The sequence below is a fragment of the Misgurnus anguillicaudatus genome, chromosome 13 (assembly GCF_027580225.2).
Source record: "Misgurnus anguillicaudatus chromosome 13, ASM2758022v2, whole genome shotgun sequence".
Lineage (NCBI taxonomy): Eukaryota > Metazoa > Chordata > Actinopteri > Cypriniformes > Cobitidae > Misgurnus > Misgurnus anguillicaudatus.
The window spans coordinates 2,996,397-3,023,274 of NC_073349.2; the positions used below are offsets into that span (position 1 = coordinate 2,996,397).

Here is a 26,878-nt window from a genome sequence, read left to right on the forward strand (position 1 = left end):
TCTTCTCCTGGTGAACATGCTCTGAACATGCCAGGAATCTGAGGAATTTAGTGAGGTACAGAGACCACTGACAGACATAAGAGTCAATGCCCAGAAACTCAATCCATGATCTAGAGAGATAGGGAAGCAACAGAGAGGGTTTTGGTCGGGAGGAAGACATTTATGTTCTTTTAGAAAGTATAATGTGTACATGGAGCAAAGCAAAAACAAAGTTACAACAAATTAAAGAAATCTGTGTATCCTCTTTGGTTTTCTTGTAGGCATTAATTGTTTGTCTGTGCCTTCTGGTTCCACTTTAACCATCAAAACACTGAAGTTATAAGCCAAGGGGTTTTGCGTCATTCGTCCTTGACGTTTGGCTGCTTGGGTCAACTACCAATACTCTCACATCATCCTTTGCTACAAGGTTTGATTTGGCCCTATTCTAACCTACTGAGGTTGCCTTGGCCATTACTGTAGTGATTTCATGTGGGAATATGTTGACCCAGAAATGTGCAAGTTTGGATAGATACTGTAGTAGATGAAACAAAACACCCCAGCAGCTTGGCGTACGATACTATAACCCATAAAATCCTCTCCTGAGATCAGTAATACACACCAAATGGAAATGAGATTTAAAAAGTCTCTTTAAACATAAAATACACATTAGAAAATGGATAATTCATGTCCTGAATATATTGTGTATATTACTGCATCAATCATTAAGAACATCTCTTAATCTTATTGTACATGTCAGGGATTATATCTGCCTCTGGAAGAATGTCTTAAATATGCTTGCCTTAACGTTGTAATGAAATTTTCTGTCCTTTATTTTTGTATCATGCTTAATAATATGATGTTTAACACTCTGGGGTCGACTGCGGCGCGGGCGCTGCAAACTCTTTATTTTTCAATCACTCCGCAAAGAGACTTAGATAACTCTGCTGATTTTGGACATACATATATGATTTATACATCATTTAAAATGTTAGAGTGTCTAGGTTTTTTTTGTCCACTCCTAATAAAAACAGAATGTTGTGCTTTTCGCAAAATTAAGAAAATAAACATGATGCGTGTTTTGTTTTCCCTCCCTCAGTGAAGTCCTTTCAGGAACGCGTCAGAAAAATGAACTGTAAATTAACGAATACTTGTCATAGAAACAAAAGATAAATGTCTGCATAATGCTTGAAATGTCAGACTGTATGAGAAGGAGGAGAGGGACCGTCTCTCTCCTGTTACCTGTTTATCTGTAATGAGATGAGATCGACACACCCCCGCGCCATTGAAGTGAATATGCATAACCCGTGCCTCCTGCAGTCAATGGATATGCAATCCACAATCCAGTCTCTCCATTCCTTGTTGTTTCATCCGAGTGCACCAAACCTGACATTTAAATCCTTATTTACTTGCGTATGTTTGTCAGTATTTCCAGACGCGAGTGTTTTCTTTGTCTTCCGTCAAACAGTTCACGCGAAGGGAAACACACATACACAAACACACGAGTCAGGAAATTCAACGCGCTTTTGGTAACGTTGTTCTTATAAAATACGCGATTGCAAACAGTACAATCCTTATTTAGGTGCGTCTAAGCGCATATCTCCGCACAGCAAGTTTATTAAACACAGGATCACTCGCGTGTGCACACATACTGCTTTCATGATCAACACATGAGGGAGTAATGGCGGCGGCTGTAAACAAACATTGATAAGTTTGCTTGTCCCTTGTTGTGTTTCTACTATAATGATTACAAAAACACAAATAAGAGTCCAGACAACGATAGGCAGTTCTTTTGAGCTTTTTACTGCACAAAAGTAAACCTCTCGCTGGCCAACCAAACACTAACCCTGTGTTAATTTTTACGATGGCCAAACACTTTACTATGATTACTATGGTTTTTAAAGGTATACTTGTGAAATTAATAGAACATATTTCTATATATTTCTATATATACACACACATTATATATATATATTTTGTTATAAATTCCCAAGTAAACCTTATCATGGTTTTACTACAAAGAAAGTTACATTTCTATTCCTACAAGGCTCATTTATGTGGCTCATTATGCGACTGTTTTGTTCCTCAGCTGTCAATCACTGATTATTCAGGAGCTTTCCCGCCTCCACGCATATGGCCTTTCCCAAACAAATGTGTCTTAGAAATTGTAAATCAATATATTGTTTTATGCGAATGAGCAGGCCGGATGATTTTCATATCATTTTGAAGAAAAAACTCTAGACTACTAGATCCTGTTTTGGAAAGTCTTGGGAAAACATGTTTAAAATGAGTTTTGTGGACTTATATCAGTGACTTAAAAATGTAGCTTTTTCAAAAACCACGCATAAACATTTTTCTCTCAAAAAATACAAACATGTACATACATGTTGATCATATAATATTGTAGCCCAGTTTGTGCTGAACGCAGTGTTATGAGACTTTTGCCATTTATATGTTTTTAAGCAACTGAAAAAAGCACAAATGTCAGTGCATGTCAAAACTTCCCAAGGCCCTAAAAACCCCTTAGGTCCCAGAGGGTTAATGAATGCAGAAAACCATGTAGAATGTATTTGTTACTTGCATTTGTAAAACCCTTAGATCTTTTCCTTTAGAGACACTTTTCACGCCTTCTGTTTTCACATTTTTTAAAATGTAATGTGAACTGACTTGTGCCAAATTGAGGGTTTCATGGCGCCTTTAAGGCAGCATATACATTGCATGTTTGAAGTGACTCAATTTCGTGACACATGAATGTATAAGCATGAAAAAAGCGGATAGATTTAGTTTTTTTCTGATCGGTTTTAGGCCTCATTCATATGTGGAAATGAGTAAGATATGAATAGACCCCTTCACAGTTCACGTCACAGGCGGTTCCCACTGCGCATGTCGGGGTCAGAAAAGTCATTACAGCAGATTGAGTTGCGTATTATTCAGTATCGTCAAAAATGCCTACTTGCCTTGTGGGCTTTTAAAATCGCACCAGGTCTGCCGTTAAGTTTTTCGGGATTCCTGCAGAATCTCAAAAACAAAAAATACAACATCTTTGACTGCAAGCAATTAAACGTGCAGACTGGGACAATGCAAAGATCAAAGAGGCTTGTGTTTGTAGTGCTCACTTCATTTGAGGTAAGTCATCATTTTTCAGCCCTGTTAGATTAAACTAGAAAGCCTAAATGGTATGACAGTTTGACCCCATGCTGCGCGCGCACCCGATAGTCATTCAATGTTTACAAACCTTGAAAGGGTCTATAGGATACATGCACTTCCGTTTGCAAATTGTAAATTTTCATATCGCATACGAGTCACTTTTAAAAGAAAAAAATCAGATAAGGCAACAAATCGGAATTGGGCATCAAGGTTTGCAGTGTAAATCCAGCCTAAAGATGCTATAGTATGTAGTTGTCCTTGTAACTGATGTGTTGTCTTGTCCCCTCAGTCCTTTATGATGGAGTTGACAGCCCATCAGAGCAGTGTGGGTAACGTCTTACAGGCGGGAAACCAGCTGATCGCTCAAGGAAACTTGAGTGAGGAAGAGGAGGAGGAGATCAGAGAACAGATGACCCTACTCAACTCCCGCTGGGAAAACCTGCGCGTCGCCAGCATGGATCGCCAGTCCAGGTACAAGCATACATTCCCATTAAACACTTCACGAGTTTCACAAGTGTGCACTTATTTAAAGTGTAATGTCCTCTTTATGTTCAGACTTCATGAGATTCTGATGGAACTACAACAACAGCAGCTTCAACAGCTCTCTGATTGGCTGACACAAACAGAGGGACGGATCCGAAAGATGGAGAGAGAACCGATAGCAGGAGATGTGGAGGGATATCTGGCCCAGATAGAGCAGCACAAGGTTAGAGACACATCAGGTTTTTAATTGGATGGTTAAAAATCAAATTAGGCTTGATGTAAATCTGTTGTAAATGTATAAATGTGAGTGTTATCTGACATGAGTGTTGTCTGACCGATGATTGATGAATGAGAATCAAAAGCCTAAGGGGGCGTGCACACCAAAGCTTTTAGGCCCGTGAAGGGCGCATGTTTTCAATGGTTTCCAATGGAAGCTCAGCGTTTTTCAAATAAGCCAGCAGCTAGCGGGTTTTTTCCGCGCTGAAAACCGGCGCTTGGTGTTTTTTTCCGTGCTGAGCATCAAGAGTTAAAAGAGATTCAACTTTGGGTGAAAAGCTCCGCTTGTCAATGTCAGTTCTCACACGGTCATCCAACCACAGTGGAGGAGAGGTGGGACAAGTATCACAACAACCAACCGGCTCACAGCTCAAGTATTATAGCTACCAAAGCGCTCAGTTGATAAAAGCTGGCTCTCAGCTGAAAAACAGCTGGCAATCGTGTCCTCCAGGTGTTTTTAGCCGCATTTAAAAGTTTTGGTGTGCACAACCCCTAAATCTTTAAAGTGCTGTACCAGTGTGCACTAATGTCTTATACTTTAGTGATGAATAGACTAGTTGATAGATGCATGTCATGGACTTTCTCTATAGAGCTGAACTCAGATTTGATATGATAAATTTCAGGAGCATTATTTAGACCAAACAGATTTTAAATGAATCACTACAGAACCCTTAATGTTTTCTTGAGCGAATATAGATATCTTCTGAGGTATTGTGTTTATGAAATCAGACTCCTGTGAATCACCTTTCTCTTTCTGATCTCTAATGTGATTTTCTTATGACTGTGATTCGTGTGAGAGATTGCTGATTGAGAAAAGAATGAATGGTCAAATTATCACACGCCCCAGTGGACGAGAGACAAACACGACCTCAGTGTGTTTGTTCAGCGAGCGAGTGAAGAACACACACATGCTTACATTCAGGAGACTCAGAGTCTCATGGGGACTCTACCACAGCACCCATGAGCTCCCACACATTATGGAGACAAGCACATGAGAAACTCGTAATTAGAATTCTAAGTAACCTAAACTAGAATTTTGGGGACACCCAATTAATATAAACTGAATTTACTTGAATATTGTTTTTGTCTTTATGGTCATATCCTTTTTCACAGTACACTTGATTTTTTTTAGTAAATAATGCAGAGTAACAATTCTAACGTAATAACATGATAAATATGTGCTTTAAACCATCCCTTCTTGAACTTTAATCTTTGTTCATTGTCAGGTGTTGCAGAATGACCTGGAGGTGGAGCAGGTGAAGGTGAACTCTCTTACACATATGGTGGTGGTTGTGGATGAGAACAGTGGAGAGAGCGCCACTGCTGCCCTGGAAGACCAATTACAGGTAGAGGGTGATAAAGTATGCAGGATTAACATTTGAAACATAATGAGTTAGTTTCCCAGATTGGGTTTAGGTTAATCCAGTACTAGGCCTGAGTTACATTAGGACATACCTTACAAAAAACTTACTGGTGTGCAAAACAATGGCACTTGACATATGTTAAGATGTGTCACTGAAAGAATCTCTCAATTTTTTTTGAATTAAGGCAGCTCCAACATGCGTTTTAGTCCGGGACTAGGATAAGCCCTTTCCGGGAAATCACCCCAATGAATATAACATGAATGAGTGTCAGTTATATTCAGTTGTACTGTTCATATGGTGAGAATTTGTAGTTTCTTTAGTATTGTGGTCTCTAGATATAGCTTGATCAAATGAAAGTTTGTGGGATTTTATAGTGGTTTTATTGTTGCACAAATGAAGTTATTAGGCAAATTTAAAGGTTTAATCTAACAGACTATGCTGTGGTTAAAAATATCTTGAAATGAATACAGAGATTTTATCTTGCAGTACAGAATAAGTCTTTGTAGTGATTAGTAAGCAAATCAAGCTGTTTCCAGCATGGTTTTACTGATTTCTCCTCTAAAAAATGAGGTGTATTTGAGTTTCTGAGTTGACTGGATGCGGTTCAGTTAGAAACTTGGAACTCAACAGACATTCGACACTCCCAGTTCTGAGAGTCTGGCCAGAAAATGTGTGTGAAAAGTCCTTTTTTGAGAAACTTTCTCTCTCTCTTGTTTTTCCTGTGGTTTGTCACAGTCACTGGGAGAACGCTGGGCAGCGGTGTGTCGGTGGACAGAAGAGCGTTGGAACAAACTCAAGGAAATTCAGTTGGTGTGGCAGCGGTTACTGGACGACCAGGTAAGACTTCAGATCCAATCATCACAATCCATATAAGAGATTAAACTTTATAGTTGCAGTTTAATTATAGCGTGTGGTGTGTGAGATCAGAGGTCCCTCACGGCTCTGTGTTTGGCCCGTCATATGTTAATGGAATGCATTTGAGGTCAAGTCGCACTTTTAAACAAATAGTTTCAAAATAATACAATTCTGTCATTGTTTTCTCACCTTCATGTCATCGGGCAGGACTTTCTTTGTTTCACAAAAAATAAAAATGACAGAATACTGTTACAACCCATGCACCGTTTTCCAGTTATTCTGAAGTCATACAATAATTTTGTTAGAAAAACAAACTGATATTTAAATCATTAGTCTGCCTTAACTGTTCTGTGGATTCTGTTTCATGACTCTGGGGGTCACTATGTACAGAGCTTAACACATCAGTTTGCATCCTGGGAGATGAAGAAATTGAATTATGGGTGTGTTTGACCCGCAGACGCCATTACTATTGAGCCAGTGTATCATTAGGCCAGAGTGCACAAGATCTTTTTCTCCCATGTTCCCTGTCTAGACCTCTTCCATTAGTGTGCGACCATAAAACTAAACTGATCTGTCATGTAATCAGACACTTTCAGTCAGGGATGTTAAATGTTGTTTTAGACATGTATGCTGAACGTGCAGTCATGAAAGAGACATTTAGACGACACTTAAACAGATTATCCCTTTCAAAGTATGATATAATTAATCATTTCTGTCTTGTCTTTTCAGAATTTGTTTAGCTCCTGGCTTGCAGAGAAGGAGAGAGCATTAAGTGAAGTTCAGACGTGTGATTTTAAAGACCCCAGTGAAATAAACGCCAGCGTTCGCACATTAGCAGTGAGTTAACAAGCACACATGCTGATATGAGATGCTGCACTGAGATCACACAGTTTGTCCCGCTTTAAAAAGACACAATATTTAGTATGAAAGTTTGTCATGAGTGTTTAATTTTTCACCCTGTGACAGAACCTTAAGGAGGACATGTCTCAAAAGCGGAGGACACTGAGCGCTCTGACAGATGCTGGGCAAGACGTGATGGTGTTGTTAAACAGTCCAGCAGCTGCTCAGAAGATCGAGAAGGACACAGACGTGCTGACCCAGCGCTGGGATAACCTCGTCCAGACACTGGAGGACTGCTCCAGCCAGGTCAGAGAGATATCCCTTAAACAGAAAACACTTAAACGAAGAATTCACTAGGACAATAAAACGTACCTTATATTTAATGTGTCTTCAACAAGTTTCTTTTCCAAATAATTCCCGCTTAAGACATGCAACAAAGAATGGGTTCCTGGAGTGGATGAACTGCTTTAGTAAACACAATTTTTTAATGTAGCTTGTAGCATTAGCAACTTAATGTGCACATAACCTGAACACTTATCCCTAATCTGTGTGCTTACTTTCAGGTTTACCACATGACATTGTTTGTAATGGTCTGTTCTGTTATTCAGGTAACTGATGTGGTGTCTGTTGCTGGGATGCATCAGGTACAGGAGAGGCGGGTTGTCACGGAGACGGTCACAACGGTGACAACACGGATGGAACAGACCATCAGCAGCAATAGGGAGCGGGAGTTACTGCCATCTGGCCCACCGAAACGAAGACATCTGGATACAGACGCTGAGCTCAGGACACTGTAAGGGGCGGTTCACATTTCGCAGCTTTTGTGTGTGCAAATACGTCATTTTCAATGTAGACAGGTGGTGTTTCTGCGCTTCAGCCAGTCAACTTTTTAGAGTGTCGCATCTGAAAGCGTGTTTTAGACGGGAAATGTAGACTTCCCCTAAGACAAACACATGTCAAAATCCAAAAATATTTCCAACAGAAATATAGAAATATACTTTGATTTATAAAAAACATGTGTGTATGTCCCTGATGTGAACTGGTATGTGTTTTATAGAGCTGAAACTGATGTTCCTGAGGTTTTGTCACAGCTGGCTGAGTGGAAATCATCTGCTCTATCTGTGAGAGATTCATCTGTCATAAAGGACAAACTACAGGTGATGTACCACACTAACAACGTTTGCTGATTAAATATTTGACTTTACTGATTCATTTCATGTGTAATGTTTTCAGACTCTGGAGGCGGGGCTTGCTGACAAGGAGGGTCCAGTTAAAGAAGTGCTGCAGAAAGGCGAGAAGATGATTGAACAGCTGGAGAAAGGTAGGGAATTATGGGTAATACTCTAAAGATGGAGTACAACAGATGTGTTGCACTGATCGATTCTGGTGTTTTTGACAGAGGGTCTGTCTGCAGACGAAGCTCGCTCCCACCTGGAATCTGTGCGTAAGGAATGGGTCATCTGTCAAAACCTCATCCAGGATCTGAAGAACCGAGCTCAGGTTCTAGAGCGGGTGGAGTCGGTTCTCTCCGGGATCAAGGTTGTAGATGGAGTCCTGCTGGAGAAGGAGAAATGGTTGATGTCCACAGAGGGGTTTAAAGAGAAACTCGACCAGCAGGAGCTGCTACAAACACTTAAAGACGAATGTGAGGTTAGTCAAGTATCACAATTCAAATGGTTATGTATCCGACTGATATCGTATTCTTACTTTTACACTGACAAAGTATCTGTGTTTTATTAAAGGGCACCTATTATGTTAGGAAATAAATGTGTGTTGGCCACTCCTTTTTTAATCCACATTAAACCAAAGTAGTCTCATTAGACATGCCGTTTTGATTGTAGTTTTAATGTGATGTCACACTGATATAGCCCCGCCCACATCCATTGACTGACAGTCTTGCATTACCATAGTTTCCGCCCTCAGCGAGTTGTATGCTGTCTGCCATATCTCAATATTGAAATGCTATTGTCTTCACAGAAATCAGATATTTTTTAAGTAAAAAGCGCTCACTGTATGTTTGTAAGGAAGTGAGGAGCTGTAGCTCATTTGCATTTAAAGGTACACACATAAAAAACTGTGCCCCATCCAAATAGTGACATTTTTATAATAAATGATCTGTGGGATATTTTGAGCTGAAACTTCACAGACACATTCTGTGCACACCTGAGACTTAATATTACATCTTGAAATGGGCATAATATGTGTCATTTAAACGCCAAACAGTTATATTTGGGTTATGTTTAGGGGTGGGGTAGCAGATAAAAATTGACTAGTTTAGTATTACTTTGATTATATTAAGTCATTCCAATGTGTGTGTGTGTTTCAGTGTGGTTTAGCAGATCTGGTTAAGCTGCAGGCGCAGATAGACGATCTTTGCGCTCAGGGGGAACTTCTGAACGCAGATCCTGGTGTACCTGATAACCTGAGATCCAATCTGACAGTGCTGACATCACGCCACAGTACAGCCATTGAAGAACTGAAGACACGACAGCAAGACATCAGTACAGGTACACATTACCACCGAATTACAGCCTACACAACACATCAGCCAAAATGTCAAATAATGTTTTTTTTTTCAAGGAATGTATCATTAATCTTCACGCTGTTTCAAACCTATAAAGTGCATATTTTTATTTATTTTTTTACACATTTTTTCATCAATTTTTAATAACTTTTTTACTTTTTATTACTAAAGGATTTCTCCACTTTCATAAAAAATCCAGATAATTTACTCACCCCCATGTTATCCAAGATGTTGATGTCTTTCTTTGTTCAGTCGAGAAAAAAATAAGTTTTTTGAGAAAAACATTCCAGGATTTTTCTTGATATAGTGGACTTTATTGGACCTCAATAGTTAACAGTTTCAATGCAGCTACAAAGGGCTCTAAACAATCCCAAAAGAGGCATAAGGGACTTATTTAGCAAAACCATCCTCATTTTCACCCCAAAAAATAAAAAACATGTAGGGCCTACTTTTGGACCACAACTTCTCGTCTTGCACTAGCTGTGTGACGCGCCAGCGCGACCTTACGTATTACATAATTACGTGGAAAGGTCACGTGTTACTATGTAAACTCACACTTGTGGACCATTTTAAACAATAAACTGACACAAATACATTAATTAGTATCAATCCACATACAACAACGTCTGATCGCTCCTCTTTCTCGCAACTTGTAAAAACTGGAGCGGTAGTTTTGCATACATCATGCTTGACCTTTCATCATGATTACGTAATACATAAGGTCACGCAGGTGCATCACACGCCTAGTGCAAGACGAGAAGTTGTGATTTAAAAGTCCTTTTTTTTGGTGAATATCGATGGTTTCACTAGATAAGAGTGTCTTATGTCTCGGTTGGGATTTTTTAGAGTCCATTGAAGCTGCATTGAAACTGTGAACTGTTAAGGTCCACTTAAGTCCACTATATAGAGAAAAATCCTGGAATGTTTTCCTTAAAAAAAACTTTCTTCTCGACTGAAGACATAAACATCTTGGATGACATGGGGGATAGTAAATTATCTGTATTTTTATGAAAGTGGAGTAATCTTTTAACTCTTTCCCCGCCATTGACTAGTTAATTCTCAATTAAGAGAAAATGCTTCCCTGCCAATGACGAGTTTTTCTGTCAATCCATATTTCCGCTATTATTCACCAGATGCCGCTCTTACCCAACTTATATAACCCGAAAGCAACTCCTTGCATCAAACAGTTCAAACTCAGTGTATGTTTTGATCTGTTTGCTCTGCATTTTTGTGAAAGACTTCTGATAGAAATCCAATTAAATTATCTCAGCTTTTGGCTCAACATTTTTGAAGAAACCTACCCATATTTGAGATGTGATAAAAAGAGAACAAATTAAGGTAGGATGAAACGTTGTTTGTTTGAAAGCAGTGGGTCTGTTCATTCATTTGATATATTGTATGTTAATATATTTTAAAAAAGAACATTTTCTGGAAGGCATTTTGTGAAAATCATAAAAAATGCTGGAGCTGGCTGGGAAAGAGTTAAGATTGATGCAATGCATTCTGGGCTTGATCTTTCTCTGATGAACACATGATGCAGTTTTATAAGGCTGTGTGTAGATAGTATAATGTTGCTGTTATTCTTTTGGAAGAGGACATACAGCGTAATGCTTTAAAGGTTTTTGGAACAGAAGGAAAACTTGAGGCCCATGCAGGTTTTTGCTGGCACCGGGACCTGAATCAGAGCCAACCCTCAGTTACAGTACACACCCCAACCCTCAATTTCTCTTCACTTTCTCCCTCTTTTCTCTTGTTCTTTTTAGCTTTTTTTAAAATCTGGGAATTATGCAAGAGTTAAATCATTCGTGCAGCAAACCACAGCGTAGAGAGAAAGCGAGGCCGGTCTATTTATGGCTGTAGCGTCAGTGGGAGTTCAGTGTGACCCTTCAGAAAGCTTTCATACACTGAGAGACTGATAAAGCTTTAAGTGTTTGTGTAACTGTGGCAAATCTGTACTGTGTGTCAATGTTTAACCTTGAGATTGTGCTTAAATGAATCTCATAGTCATGCGAGTCATGTAAAAACACTTCAGCGTAGCTTTCTGAATGACGACATAATTCAATTATAATTTCTACAGACTCGCTCCAAGACGATATTTCCAAAAACACTTACAAACAAAACATTTACACAGAACCTAATTTTACCCACATTGTCCCTCATGCATACAGCACATGATTTAATGTTCATGGGACAATTAGAAGCCTAATTTTCCATGATTTGACTCGTTGACCCGACATCTGGGATCCAATGCATCTGAACACACAAACAAACATGAACCACTGTCAGTCATTTTGGTTTCCTCGCAGCATGGCAAAAACATCATCACAGAAACTGAGTTTATATTGTAGATGTGAAGAGTATGAAATGTGTGCTATAAAGTTTTATATTCTGTATAATAACCCTGATCTGCAAAGCAACACAATCTTTTGTAACATCATATAAGTAAGTTTTTAATATCCATCAGTATAAAGTTTAGCAGTGTTTCAGTCAGAAGCAGCGAATGATGTGACGTTTTATTGTCTCTTCCTTCTAAAACTATTATAAACTGCTGTGTTTATGTTTATATTATTATGTGTGTATATTTTGCATTTCAATATGGACCTTACTTAAAAAGGTTTCATAGAATGTGAAACTGTATTTATGTAGGCATAGATGAATAATAAGAGTTGTGTGCGTGGTAATGACATATCATGAGCCTCAAACACGATTGTTTCCTCCTTATGTAAACATGTGCATGCAAAAGACCGCTGGAAAACAGACCAATCTCAACATTACACCAACTGTGACAGTTGAGATGTACACCAAACATTAAACTAAGTACAATGTTGTTACAATGCTAATAAAAGTTGTGACTGCTGAGTTAGCGCTATATGCTAGTTAATGCTATATGCTAGCATTTAGGCTGAAGTTCTACTATTGATGTCATAGATATGTATAATAAAGGCTAGATGTGTTCACGTCATCACCTGGCGGCCATCTTACCACAGGCAGCTCACTTACTCGTAGCATTGAGATTTAATGGTGCAGGTACTTTTCAATGACCATAACTTGCTAAACCGTTTCTGCAGAAAATTAAGCTAGGGGCTGTTTACACTTGGCATTAAGATGTGTTTTCATCAACCGTATAACAAGTGGACAAGAGAGACACATCACGTTTACACTTGGTATTTAAATCTGTCTCTTTTGTCCACTTTTGACCGATTCTGTCCTGAATACTGTGAGGGGGTGGTCTGTCGAGATGGTGGGCGAGTCTCTCTGCTGTCATTTAAACGCGAGCTGGAGTAATGATGAGTTTATATAGACGCAAACTAATATTATGTCGGAGTCCACTGCTTGTTTAGCAAGTAAACATGCTGCACAGTGTTTTGTACATTTATTTGTTAGAGTTTTCTCTGAATTTACAATGCAGTTGATGAAATAGGATTGCACAACTTTCACAAGCTTGCAAAATGAAACTGTGGAGATCAGCCGCTTTAGTTTTATCAATGAAAGGCTAAAAATAGCGCTGTTCACCTGTGTTCACGTCAGAAGTCAGAAAAGACGTAAAACTTGTCTGTTCGAACACATTCAACCACATGTGCGTTTACACTACAAAAGCAATCTGATCAAAAGGGGTTTCGACTTCCTCTGAATGTGGTTGAAAGTGGTCGAAAGTGGACAAGCTCAAAATGCTTTGAACACCGTTTACACTTGGCATTAACGTCGTCCACTTGTGATTCTGATCGATGAAAACGCATGTTAATGCCAAGTGTAAACAGCCTCCTAGTTATGGTCATTTAAAAGTACATGCATCATTAAAACTCAATGCTACGAGTGAGCGAGCGCCCTGTGATAAGATGGCCGCCAAATGCGGACATTCCACTCAATTGGCCAGCAGCGCGGACGAGACATCTAGCCTTTATTATACTTATCTATGATTGACATTACAGTTACATTTTGCAGGTCCAAACCATAGATTGTAAAAAAAAGATGGATGACGCGACGTAGCCTCCCTCCATTGTAATGCATTGAAACCAAAAATGTCCGACCATGGTCGCCGCCATTTTACGTAAAAACGTCAGTTTGGAGCCAAGGCATGCGCAGAAGGAATCGTCCGTGGAGCCAGAGGCGGAGCCGCGGTATCAAACTTTCGCCCAAACACTCGTGCGACCAATTCAACCACGCCAATCATAACAACATACCCCATTTCTATAGCATCAAATTACTAGCTAAAATAAAACGTATCACAAAAAAGTACAATTGAACATATATCAGCGTGACCAAAACCATCTTTCGGAAACTTTTATTGGAAGTGTAAATAATTTTTTTTATTTAGAGCAGAGTCCCATTTGTTTGAATGGAGAGGGTGGGGTTTATGACTTGTAATGCAGCCACCCACCAGGGGGCGATCAAAGAGCCAGAGGCTTCACTTTTCAAGACTTATGAGGCACACCCGGTTCATACTAAAAAAAAATGCCACTAACTTACCTCTCAGAAATGTCCATTAACCTTGATTATTCCTCAAAATCTGTATCTTCATCTGATACAGACTCAAACGTAAGGTCTGTTTACACACACACAAAGAGCTACTGAAGGAGCCACTCTGAGAAACAGCCAATCAGAGCAGAGCTCAACATTATTATTCATTCATCTCTCTCTCTCTCTCTCTCTCTCTCTCTCTCTCAGTATTGTCCAGGCTCATGGGCTCCAGAGCTCTGCAGCAGATGGACTTCAGACTGACATCTCTCAGAGATGATGTCAGAGATATACCCACAGCTGAACAAGGAGTCACTAAAACTCAGGTGAAACTTTATTGACCTTGCAACTTATGCAGGTTTTTTCAAATACATTACTTTTGAGACACAGTCTTAGCTTGACACATGAAGCCAGATTTTTCTTCCTCATACTCGATGACATAATGTCAGAAATATTTCACATTAAACTTTCCCCATTAAGGATAACAAAAATATTAAAATCCTGTTTTCTTTAGTGTTTTTTTTCACGAATGCATAAAATCAGTAAAGGTCAAACTCGCGTACATTCTTTCAATTCAACTTAAATCATATTATTGTTCTTAATAAAATGACTGGTGAGTAACTCATAACTTTAGTCTTTTAGTGCATGCTAAGAGTTAATTGTGGATTATGCTTGAATGTGTTAATGTTTTGCCATATGTTAATCCTCTCTTAGATTTATGTCTGACCTGTGTCTGCAGTCTGGTAGCTTTGTGTTTATTTCTTTAGCTCTGAATAACAGAATGTGCGCCAATGGCAAAGGTGGCAAAAGTAGGCACCATTTATTTAAAGTTATATAAATGTTTACTCTTTCATTTGGTCATCCCTGTGCCAACAGTGATGAGGTTTTCATGCCAGGCGGTGCTCACGTGGCAGAGTAAGAGCTTTTAATGCCAACGCTGTTTTTTGTCTTGTGCCCCCTGAGCTCTGACCTGCCAACACAAAATCAGCCCAGAAGAAAAATCTCTTACAGTTTATAACTTCTCTCTTACTTTAGCTTATTACACAAGACTTACAGTAATATTTTCCTGTGAGTGATGTTGACAGAGAGGATCACATGACTATGAGATGTTAGAGTTCAGATGTTTCATGTGTTGAACTGTGTCTCCACCTGCTGGTCATATTGACCAACACATGTAAATAATAAATCACATTGCTATTATAGGATCTTGGTACACAAGTATGATCTCTTTAGAAACTGTGTTGTTTATGTTTTTATGCTTAACAATTTGTCTTTATTTCTGTCTTGCAATATTGTTGTATGGTGTGAATGGTTTTGTGTCAAAAATTTTCCCATCAATATCACATCCGAGTCTTAATAGTCCCACACTTGTAAAATCTGAATTTACCCCCTGGTTATAGATTAGATCCTGCTAGCAGGTGTTAAATGTCTTGATCAGGGTGCTTCTGGGTAATGTCGTTTTAAACTGTTTTAAAGGCTCTGTGTACCGAGATAGACTTGCAGCGGCAGAAGGTTTCAGATCCTGAGGAGCAGCAGTGTTGGACCGAGCTTTCAAGTGCTGCCCAGGATCAGCTTGGCATACTGCAGTGCATTCTGGGTAGCATGAAGGACACAAAGGTTAAGAGCTGTCCAAACAAACACATTCAGGTGAAGATGGGTCTGACGTGAACACGGTGGATGCTTTAATGGTTTTGATGGTTGTGTTGATGATCAGGTTAAGAGCGAGGAGGTGGGTCGCTGGTTAGATGCGGTTGAGGAACTGCTGTCTCGAGACACGAGCGGTCACGGCGACAAACTACAGGAAGAACTCGAGCAGTGCAAGGTCAGTGGTCATTTAAACTACCATATGACAATTTGGGTGCTATAACTTTACCCAAATGAGAGGCTCATGTCATTCATGTGGATAATAGCAAGGATTTAAGTTATGAAGAAATTAGATGTTTAAGTGGCTAGAAACTTTCAAAATCAGAAAGCAGGAAAAACTGTCAAATGAAACTGAAAATATCTGTCCATGCTGTGTTGTATATAGAGCTTTAATACTTAAACATGATCACTACAATCAGGGCCGGTTCTTGTCAGCTATAGAAGGGTGGGCTGGTAGATATCAAGGGTGTGCAATTTTATATATAAAATTGTGAGATTAGTGTAATTGCACAAATTTAGATAAGAATACATTTAAAAACAATGTTTTTGCACAGCATATTAACAAGCTGAGAAATATAAAAAATTATTGTATTGCTGTTTCAAGCATTAATGAAAAATAATTAATCAAACTGGGAAAAAATATACAGACAGCTACCAAACAACACTGAAACAGTTAATGACTCACTTCTGCTTACTAATAAGTCTGACATTACAGTACAATGAATTGCTTATTTGCATCTACACGCTGTTTTTTATGATAAACTCATGGAAGCTTTAACCAGATTCTATAATTTGCACCAAAAACACCACTTTTATTTAAACACCACTGATTGGCCATTACATTAATCTGCTCAACAGGCATGACTATGATTGGTTGTAATACTCAACGCTGCAAAAACAATGCGTGTGAAGTAATATGATGCATCATGAACCGATCTAAATCTAATGCTGTCATCGATGTTTGTCTTTATCTCACATTTATTTTGATCATGAATTTTTGTTTTAATTTTAAAGGGTCATGTTTGCCCCCTTGAATTTATCTTATATTTAGGGAGCATTTTTATTCATCTTGGTTGCATTTTTGCCCAAAGCCCTCAGTAATTTCCGACCCTGAGATGCGAACGGACCGTCCATCATTAAATGATGGCTAAATGGACTCAAAAGACTGGGATGGTGCATTTAAATTTAAGTCAAGTCCTGTAACATAATTTTGGGGAATGGAGACTGATTTATTTCTGAAATGGGAGCTGTAGAAAGGGGATAAAACATGCTAAAAGCTACACATTGCACACAAGTAGGGCTGGGTATCGATTTAGATGTTCCAGATCGATTCGATTTTGATTCGCAAGCTATCAAATCGATTCTCCTTTCATTTCTGATTCTCGGATCGATATTGATGCTCATTTCTCCATTCGACTCAATGAATATAGATTTAATACAAATACTATATTCATAAAAAAGAACAGTGAACATAAGTTTACAAGTGGGTAATTAATAAAAAGAAATTAGGAGCCACAAACCTGTATATTAACTCTTTCGCCGCCAGCATTTTTAAAAAAAGTTGCCAGCCAGCGTTTTTCATAATTTTCACAAAAGTTTAATGCCTTTCAGAAAATGTTCTTCTTTAAATATATAAACATACAATATACCAAATGAAAGAACAGACCCGCTGCTTTTAAACAACAAAAAATTCATTCTACCTTCATTAGTTCTTTTGTAATCAGCTTTTGAATATGGGTAGGTTTCTGCAAAAACACCACATTTTGAGCAAAAAGCAGAGATAATTCCATTTTTGTGACAGACTTCTCATAGAGATCCCATTCAGAGCGATCTTTAAAACAGACATGGACATGCAGCCGCTTGCCATAGGGCAATACTTCCGGTTTTAAAAAGTTGCGATAGGGCGCCACCTGGTGGATAATAGCAGTATTGCAGAAAGCCAGAAATACTCGTCATTGGCAGGGAAGCGTTTTCTCTTGATTGACGAGTTAAAACAGAACCCATCTCTAATTTTCAAATGCATACAATTATGTTAAATACAATACAATTTTGATGCAAGATGAAAAATGTATGCTAAAAAAAGTCAGACCAGTCGCATTCCTTGATCAAACAGGATCAGGTTATTTCATTAAAAAAAAAAAATCGATTTGTGGCCTTTGAGAATCGATTTTGAATCGACCACGTTTAAAAAAAAAAAACGATTTTAGTAATTCTGCTTTTAAATCTCGTGTCGCATCAGTCAGATTCTCAGATACAGGCAGAGTCATGAAGATAAAGTGATGTTGCTTTCAGCCAATAAGTACAGAAAAATGCTGACATTTTCTGGTGTTGAGTGTTAGGACCATCTACAGCCCTTCCTAAAACTTTTAACATGTCCCGGCTAAGATTGCTTTTAACCAATTTATAAATTGTATTAAAATAAAATATGAATGATGTCCTTGACTTAATTCTAATTGGGTGGAGAAGACAGACGTTTGGGTGTGGTTAGCTCACCCCTGCCCATGCCTAGAGCCGGCCTTGACTAGAAATGACAGTGTCCTAAGCGACTTTTTTATCACTATGTGTGTTCCCTGGGTTTGAACCCATGACCTTTTGTGCTGTTTACACAATGCTCTACCAATTATAAACAAGGTGTTAGATGTTTGTTTTCTTGTGTGTGGCCTGACTGGGTGGCAATAGCAATTTAGCTCAACTAATGATGTGAAATTTGGGCTGGGACAACCTGTTTAGACTTCCTGACCCTCTTTTTGATCTGTTGACGTGTCTGAAATTACTTTGGACTTTTTACTTTGAAAGATGTATGATAAAATGTTGTTTTATTAAGATGTTATCATGCTAATATTTGCTCACTGTGGGCGTTGCACATTGACATGCACAATTGGATGTGTGTGTTTTATAAACAGTGCTTGAAGCAGGTTTTTTCTGTATCTGTGCAGGAGTTTGTTGGTGAGATGGAGAGCGTGGAGTCGTCTTTGAAGCAGATGGTAGAGAATGTTGCAGCCGTGCAGCAGAGTGCAGTACCGAGCCTGACCAGCTGGGGGCAGAAAGAACTGGATGAGAGTCAGATGCGCTGGGACTTGCTCAGTAAAGAGGTTGGAAATAAATGTCCTGTTGTGCTGAAATATCCACTGATCTCAGTTTATCTAAACACTGATGAAGAACCACGTTTTATGAGACCTTTTTTAAAATGTAAAATAAGTCATCATTGCCAACAGATTGAAGTTTTAGCTCAAAATACCATATAGATAATTTATTATAACAAGTTAAAATTGCCACTTTATAGGTGGGAGCAGAATATTTTTGGGTGTGTCCCTTAGAATGCAAATGAGATGATGAAATGCAAACACTGATCACCATAATGACGGTTTGTTGAAATTGAAACTCATTTGTGCTGTCAAATATTACACTTAATGGCAGTGTTGTGGTTGGATGGTGCAGATTAAGGGGCGGTATTATTAATAAGATCCCCTTCTGACATCACAAGGGGAGCCAAATTTTAATGATCTATTTTTTAGATAGACAAGCTCTGTCACCACACCTCCAGTTGGAAAACAGCGATTGGCTGATAGGAATGTGTTTTCAGGTCCATTATAGGATGTTACGTACACGTGCTACTCTTGTAGATCACGTTTAGCAGATGTACATTATGTCCTTTTGCATGTAAAAACATGGCAATCCCTCAATTGCAGCTGGTGAGACGTGAGGAGCGTGTGAGCGAAGGTCAGGAGAAAGTTATGAACCTGAAGAAGGACGTGGCGGAGATGCGTGAGTGGATGATTCAAGTGGATGAGGAGTGTCTCATGAGAGACTTTGACTGTAAGAGTCCAGAAGAGCTGGAGGAGGCACTTCAAGAGATGAAGGTACTTTCACTTACTGTACAAACATGACCTGAAATTTAATGGTAAATACAAACCAACCTGTGTTCATGTCAGAGATGCAGTCTAAATGCATAAATGCAATGTGTTTTACAGTTTTAAATGAACAACAAGCTTTGCCACCTTTGTAAACCGTCTCCTACGTGTGATGTGATTTTTCTCAGAGAGCCAGAGAGGATGTGTTACAGAAGGAAGTACGAGTGAAGATTTTAAAGGACAACATCAATGCGTTGATAAGTACGATGCCTCCCGGTGGTCCGGACCTGAGCGCTGAACTCTCTGAAGTCCTACAAAACTATCAGAAACTGTGTGATCGCTTCAAGAGCAAGTGTCACACTCTTGAGGTACTGATATACATGCTGTTTGTAAACCACAGGGATTATTTTCTGGGTATTTTACTGTATATGATGTAAACATTTTTTTATTTTGAATAAAAAAATATTGTGATTAATTGTTATGCACCCCTAATAAATATCCTTTTCGTAGTAAAACCAGGGTCCTATAGAAAAACAGGACATTTGTTTTGAAATGTTGTCTGTCAGTCTCATGTTGGTTTATTGACGGTCAGGAGGTCTGGTCATGCTGGTGTGAGCTCCTGCAGTATTTGGATGTGGAGTCGGGCTGGATAAACACGCTGGAGGAGAAAGTTCAGACCACAGAAAATGTTCCAGATAGCACCGAAGCTCTGGCTGAAGCTCTGGAGGTAACAGCAGTGTGTTTATTCAAAATGTTTTTACAGTACCAACCCAAAAACACTCATTTAGTTGCGAGTGTTCACGATCTGTTTCTTCCTCAGTCTTTGGAATCGGTTCTTCGTCATCCGGGTGATAACCGGACTCAGATCCGTGAGCTGGCTCAGACTCTCATTGATGGAGGCATCCTGGATGAACTCATCACTGAGAAACTGGAGAACTTCAACTCGCGCTATGATGAGCAGACTCACCTGGTCAGTTATGGTTTCAGATGAGATTCATATCTGATGGTACCTGATGTATCAGATTCATATCTGATGGTTCATCTGTCTGTGTGTGTAGGCTGCCATGCGTCAGATTTGTCTGGAGCAGCAGTTGGCCATCCTGAAAGAGAACGAGACAGCTTTACAAACACTACAAACATCTCTCACACATATGGACCAAACGCTCACTTCATACCTCACAGATCGCATCGACGCTTTCCAGCTGCCACAGGAAGCTCAGGTACACACGAATGCTTCAGTCATTTACGATACCACATGACACTGATAGTTGTTAACCAATAGCAGATGCAGACGGCATGTATAATACTGATACATATACATTCTTTGGTAATTGGCTAAGTGCATGGTATGGTTATTGGGCGATATCGATAATCTCAAAATGACCTAGTGTCCTTGATAAACTGGCCATCATGTTTTAAAACTGATTTATCATTCGTTTGGAAATCATTGCATTGTACAAATCTTACAAAAAAGTCAAAAAAGTGTTTTTTTTCCAAACGGTTTACATTTGACCTTCAAGGCGATCCAGACAGAGATTGCTGCTCATGAAGCAACACTGGAGGATTTAAGAAAGAGGAATGTGGGTAATGTGCCTCCATCAGCGGCAGAAGGCAAATCGGTGCGAGGAGGTACACAGCTAGACCAGTTACAGGTAAGTGCAATACTGCCATCTGCAGGAGAGGAGGACAACTGCAGGACATTTGACCTAACTAAACCTCTAAAGTAGGGCCCTGTCCCAAATGGCGCACTTCATGTGGACTTTCAGTCTCGTGGCCTTAAATTGCGCGTGCTCACTTAGTCTACGAGTCCGTAGGGTGTCCCATCTGTCATTTTTACGCACCAAAGTGTGCTCATCAGCGCCCCCATTTGCACCCTTGATACGGTCTTCGGAGAAGCCTGCACTGCAGCAGGCTTTGTGCACTTTACCAACCCAGAAGTCCTTGCGAAAGAGCAATCAGACCAATCCGACAACGGAAGGGAGGAGTTCACACTGATGGGTAAATTCTCTTCCTATTTTCTGCGTGATGCTCGAGTCTGTCCCAAAACATGACTCCAGTGCGCCCTCTTGGACTCGCGTCAGTCTGCACAACATGATGTCATCAAAGTGTGGACTCTGAGGAGGTCCACAAGTCCGGAGTGCGCCATTTGGGACAGGGCCTAGGGTGATCATATTTAAGATTTTTTAAAATGAAGCCCAGGGGGCAGGAAGCAGACAGACACCTGCAGTGGGTGTAAAACCGGGGAGATTTCCTTTAGTTCATTGATCAAAATATCATTAAAATCTCATTTGGGGACAAAGCATTTTCTGCAAAACTGACGTATTTTTGTCTTGTTTTCAGTACAAATTTCTAAAAATTCTTCAAGATGCATTTTATTCATAAGCAAAAGCCCCCAAGAAAATAAGTCTAATTTTAAGACAAAAATATTAAACTGAAGTGAATTTGTGCTTAAAACAAGCAAAAAAATCTGCCAATGGGGTAAGATTTTTTTGCTTGTTTTAAGCAGGAATTTGATATTATTTGTTTAAAACTAGACTTATTTTCTTACAGTAGGTCATTTTTCTCATCAAGGAAATAAATCATGTTTTAAGAATTTTTTAATATTTGTACTGAAAAGTAAGAAACAATTTCTGTAGCCTAAATCTATTTTTTCCCTTTATTTATTTAGTGCACATATATGACATGACATATCAAAAATTATTTCTAAGGTACTACTTCAGCTGATTTCATAGCATTGTAATGTAAACGTGAAGAACAGAAGGAATAATGCAAAATGTAAACATATTTAGCCTACACAAAACAAATGCTCAGTACCATGCTGTGTTCAGTTCACTTCATTGGTTTATTACTTTAATTTAACATGAGTAGTTAATACCTTAACCCCGATAACTTTGACTGTTTTAATAACTTGATTGACGATAACTTGATGAAGCTTTCTTGTGTGTTTCATAGTAAATTTTTATTTTCTAAATCAGTGTAGCTCGCAGCCCCCTCTGCTGGTGAAAATAATCATTACATGATTGCTTCGGTCTGGTACTGCAAAGGCTACATGCTGATCGGGTTTTTCAGTGTATTTGCTGGTTTTGGATGTGCTGTAAAACGGGGACATTTCCGGGGACAGCTCCAGTCGGGGACAGAACACCAAAAAACGGGACTGTCCCCGGAAAACGGGGAAGTCTGGTCACCTTAGATTAAGGGGCTCAGCCCCCAAATGAGGTTGTGAATAAAATAAATACCACTGAGTACTACAATTGGGTTTTAAACTCACCCTATTGCATAAAAAAGATTGACCCAAATACGTGTCAACGTTTTTATATGAGGGAACTAAAGCGATCATGAATTTGTGTACAGATTGTGGAATACATTACAGTTTTTGGGGCAAAACTTTGGGGCCACTGCTAAGGAGAAAGGTCAAAGCAATGCAAAAATGCACACAATGAATGTCAACTACAAAAGCAAAAACAAAATCCCAGACATTTTGGGCGACTTAGAAATCTCATCCGGACCCATTTTTTAGGTCCAAAAAACAGGACATATGGTCACCTTATTTAAACTCAACCCTGATTTCCAAGCTATTTTTGTATATAATTTAATATAATTATAATATTATAACAGTATAACTTTATGGATTTCTGTGTATCATTTAGCGTAAACTCCGTGAGATTAGTACAAAATTCCAGCTATTCCAGAAACCGGCTAACTTTGAGCAGAGAATGTTGGACTGCAAGAGGATTCTGGATAATGCCAAAGCTGAACTTCACGTGCTGGATCTGAGAGACACCCAACCAGAAGAGATACAAACCCACCTTACCGGCTGCATGGTGAGCGGAGGAATAATCAAATACATACAGCATATAAACAACATACAGTGTATACCTCACGATAGACTCACTTTACATCTCTTGTGTTGATGCGAATGCATGAAACTGTATAAGATCTTGAGTGAAGTGAAACTAGAAGTGGAGACGGTGATTAAAACAGGCAGACAGATTGTACAGAAACAACAGACAGACAATCCTAAAGGCATGGATGAGCAACTCACCTCCCTGAAACTACTCTACAATGACCTGGGAGCTCAGGTACACCTCACACATATAACACAAATAAAAGAGACACGTACCAGCGATGCGCAGGTCAGGTTTTTTCCAACCTGCGGACATAATAAATAAATTCAACATAAATTTGATTTCTATACCTATCTCGGTATTGACTGTATTGAGTGTGTTGTTAGGTGACGGAGGGGAAGCAGGATTTGGAGAAGGCTCTGTCTCTGTCTCAAAGGCTGCAGAAAGACAGCGCCGCCCTTCAGGCCTGGATGAAGCAGACCGACACGCAGCTCAAAGAGAAACTCGACACGGGCGACATGCCCGAAGATATCGACGCAGAGATCGCGTGGGCAAACGTGAGCGTGTTTCATACAGAGATGTTCAGCAAAGTTGAATGCTGCGTGATAACTCGTATGTTTTTTCTTGTAGGGTGTTTTAAAGGAGTCTGAGAGGAAGAAGAACGATCTGTCTGTAATAATGGAGAACAGCGCCGCCCTGCAGGCGTTAGTGGAGGGAAGTGAAGCTCAGCTGGAGGATAAATTGTTTGAACTAAATGAGGATTGGGAACGTGTGCACACGCTGATAGAGGATTGGCTCAGTGCTGTTTTGGTGAGTGTGTCCCATTTAAAGTCTCTGCCTTTTTACTTAATATAGATTATAGTAGACTAGGGCTGGGATAAACAATTATTTTTTAAACGATTAATCTAGCGATTATTTTTACGATGCATTGATTAATCGAACGATTCATTTTGTCAGACCGATTCGACTTTGATTCGATTTGACTCTCGATTATCTCCCCATTATTAACTAATAGCAATTTATACATGTTGATTTACATATCTGAATGGAAACATTTCAATATATGTTTATTGCTCTTAAAATTTCAAAATAAAAAAAGACTATACAAGTGCAAAATAATGCATTCTTAGTCAGAGGTAGCAATAAAGCGTTTGCAGCTCATACTGTGCAGTTTAGTAACAGTATAAAAATCTCAAGTTCATTTTACTTTATTTTACATGCATTTATGAGCAAAACCTCTTCAATGTGCCTTTGGATGGTCAGTGTAATTTTTATAACTTGATTTGTTTAATCCACATTGTTTTCGTGCTGTTCTAGTCCATGTAATGACAGATATAAACACAATTATAGACTTAAGAAGCACATACATTATTAAATCTCTTTCTCTTAAGGTTATTAAGATAGACGAGGACTCATTTACTGCTGGACAGAGAGTGAATGAAAGCGCAGTCTTCTGGCAACAGTGTGTTTTTACATATTTCATTGCTTTCTGTTAAATTGCTCAAAGCCATGACTGTTTAAAACACACTTGGCATCACATTCATGATTTTATGGTAAAATTACACTTTTTCGCGTCAATCCACGAGCATTTAAACCATGCGTTGTGCATGCTTGTTGACATGGGCACTGAAAAAAACACGCGCCGCTTACGCACTGTTCACACTTGCGTTGTGAAACTGGGGTGGACTGGAGCTACTCGCGTTGCTACTACTCTAGGGAGCCACCATTTTGGGTCTGACGAATCGATGCGCATATTTTGCGTCAACGTATTTTTGCGTTGTCCCAGCCCTATAGTAGACAAAACAAACAAAGACGTAAGAAGGGGTTTCTGAAGATCATCAAAAATTAATGTCTTAAAAGGATAGTTCACCCAGAAATAAAAATTCTGTCATCATTTACTCACTTTCATGTTGTTACAAAGGATGTTATTTTGAGAAATGTTTGTAACCAAACCTTTCGTGGACCTCATTTACTTCAATAGTATTCTTTTTTCCTACTATGGAAGTGAATGGGGTCCACGAACGGTTTGGTTACAAACATTTCTTAAAATGTTTATTTTTAGGTGAACTACCCTTTAAATAAAGAGCACCTATTATTCTCATTTTTACAAGATGTAATATAAGTCTCAGGTGTGCCTAGAATGTGTCTGTGAAGTTTTAGCTAAAAAAAAACCACAGATCATTTGTTATAGCATGTCCAAAATTTGGGTGTGAGCAAAAAAGCAAAGTTTTCATGTGTGCACCTTTAAATGCAAATGAGCTACAGATCACTCCCTTACCAACAGACAGTGAGCACTTTCGGTTAAAAATAGATCTGATTCCTGTGACTACAGTCTGCGACAATAGTATCTTTAGCTGCATTAGTGCTATAATGTGCTAACAAACACATTTAAAAAGAAACTTTTGTCTAGAATTCACCAGTCAGTCTCTGTGGGCGGGGCTTTGTTTGTGTGACATCACATTAACAAGAGAATCAAAACAGCATGTCTAATAAGACTGCATTGAGTTAATAAGGACTAAAAAATAAGTTTTTTAAAATATTATTTTATGTTTATTTCTTCTGTAAAGTTGGGCATTTTAACATGTCGGTCTATGGAAATTGACTCCCTTTTGGAGCCAGCCTCTAGTGGCCAGTCGATGAGTTGCAGTTTAAGTCACTTCTGTATTGGCTTCATCAGAGAGATCGGAAGGTTGCCCCTTGGTCCAAACACCTTGTAAAAGTGGATTTTGCATATTAGGTGCCAATAAACAGTTTTCAGATGCTCCCCAAAATCCTTGGGGATTTTAAAAACATTAAAGCAAATGCAGCATGAGCTTGCTTACTGTATACCTGAGATAAAACTGTTGTGTATTCTGTGTGTTTCAGAATCACAGAAGTGAAGTGGAGATGTTTGATGAAAACTTGGCACACATCAGCACGTGGCTGTATCAGACTGAGATTCGATTGGATGAGATGGAGAAGATGTCTGCTGCAGAGAGAGAGAGAATGATGAAGGTCACAATACACACAGACGCAAAGCCTTTTTACTCCACATGCAGGATTTAAGAGCGTCACTTTTAGTTACAGCAGTTAAAAAATTGTAAACACGAGAGACTTCATCCTGCCAATAAAGTGAAACGTTTATATACTTTGAACCGCGTATAATCTCCAGCTCTAATCGTCTCTGGCTTTAAGCCATTTCCACGAGTCAGGTGCACAGGTTTTAATCAACCTGCTGAGAATTGTGTTTACAACTTCCCATTAGTTGATAGTGTTCTGAGATATCAGTTTATTTATTGCCAGCCTGTTGCTTGTTGTGACATTTGGGGTTTAAATACCCACCCTAAACCAAACTATGCTTGGTGGCTTAATATATCAGTCTCTCTCGTCTGAGGTTTGGTTCTGTGTTTCTAGGCTGTGTTGTGTGAGTTGGAGGGGATGAGCGTGCGTGTGGACAGTGCACGTGATCAGGCGGTTATATTGATGACCAGCAGAGGGCCTGCGTGCAGAGAGCTGGTGGAGCCTAAACTGGCCGACCTGAACCGAAGCTACCACAAGGTGGCACAACACATCAGTGCCGCTAAGGTAAACCACGAGTGCCAGACGTTTGTAAAGCAATGTCACTGTGTGTCAGGACTG

The 26,878-nt window shown here is 39.2% G+C and overlaps 1 protein-coding gene across 5 annotated transcripts in view; it reads left to right on the plus strand.

Moving 5' to 3' along the window:
* Window positions 1–26,878, plus strand: part of utrn (utrophin) — a 274,929-nt gene that overhangs the window by 83,901 nt on the left and 164,150 nt on the right. For all 5 annotated transcript variants that reach the window (XM_073874808.1, XM_073874812.1, XM_073874811.1 and 2 more), the window contains 27 exons: window positions 3,413–3,594; window positions 3,679–3,829; window positions 5,109–5,228; window positions 5,982–6,083; window positions 6,831–6,938; window positions 7,068–7,247; window positions 7,550–7,734; window positions 7,999–8,098; window positions 8,175–8,262; window positions 8,341–8,591; window positions 9,268–9,448; window positions 14,131–14,246; window positions 15,397–15,537; window positions 15,635–15,742; window positions 18,501–18,656; window positions 19,254–19,424; window positions 19,604–19,783; window positions 20,008–20,142; window positions 20,236–20,385; window positions 20,474–20,635; window positions 20,936–21,067; window positions 23,063–23,230; window positions 23,333–23,494; window positions 23,647–23,817; window positions 23,891–24,070; window positions 26,126–26,254; window positions 26,654–26,824. In XM_073874808.1, coding sequence (XP_073730909.1) covers window positions 3,413–3,594; window positions 3,679–3,829; window positions 5,109–5,228; window positions 5,982–6,083; window positions 6,831–6,938; window positions 7,068–7,247; window positions 7,550–7,734; window positions 7,999–8,098; window positions 8,175–8,262; window positions 8,341–8,591; window positions 9,268–9,448; window positions 14,131–14,246; window positions 15,397–15,537; window positions 15,635–15,742; window positions 18,501–18,656; window positions 19,254–19,424; window positions 19,604–19,783; window positions 20,008–20,142; window positions 20,236–20,385; window positions 20,474–20,635; window positions 20,936–21,067; window positions 23,063–23,230; window positions 23,333–23,494; window positions 23,647–23,817; window positions 23,891–24,070; window positions 26,126–26,254; window positions 26,654–26,824 — 4,080 coding nt within the window. The remainder of the gene's footprint in view (window positions 1–3,412; window positions 3,595–3,678; window positions 3,830–5,108; window positions 5,229–5,981; window positions 6,084–6,830; window positions 6,939–7,067; window positions 7,248–7,549; window positions 7,735–7,998; window positions 8,099–8,174; window positions 8,263–8,340; window positions 8,592–9,267; window positions 9,449–14,130; window positions 14,247–15,396; window positions 15,538–15,634; window positions 15,743–18,500; window positions 18,657–19,253; window positions 19,425–19,603; window positions 19,784–20,007; window positions 20,143–20,235; window positions 20,386–20,473; window positions 20,636–20,935; window positions 21,068–23,062; window positions 23,231–23,332; window positions 23,495–23,646; window positions 23,818–23,890; window positions 24,071–26,125; window positions 26,255–26,653; window positions 26,825–26,878) is intronic.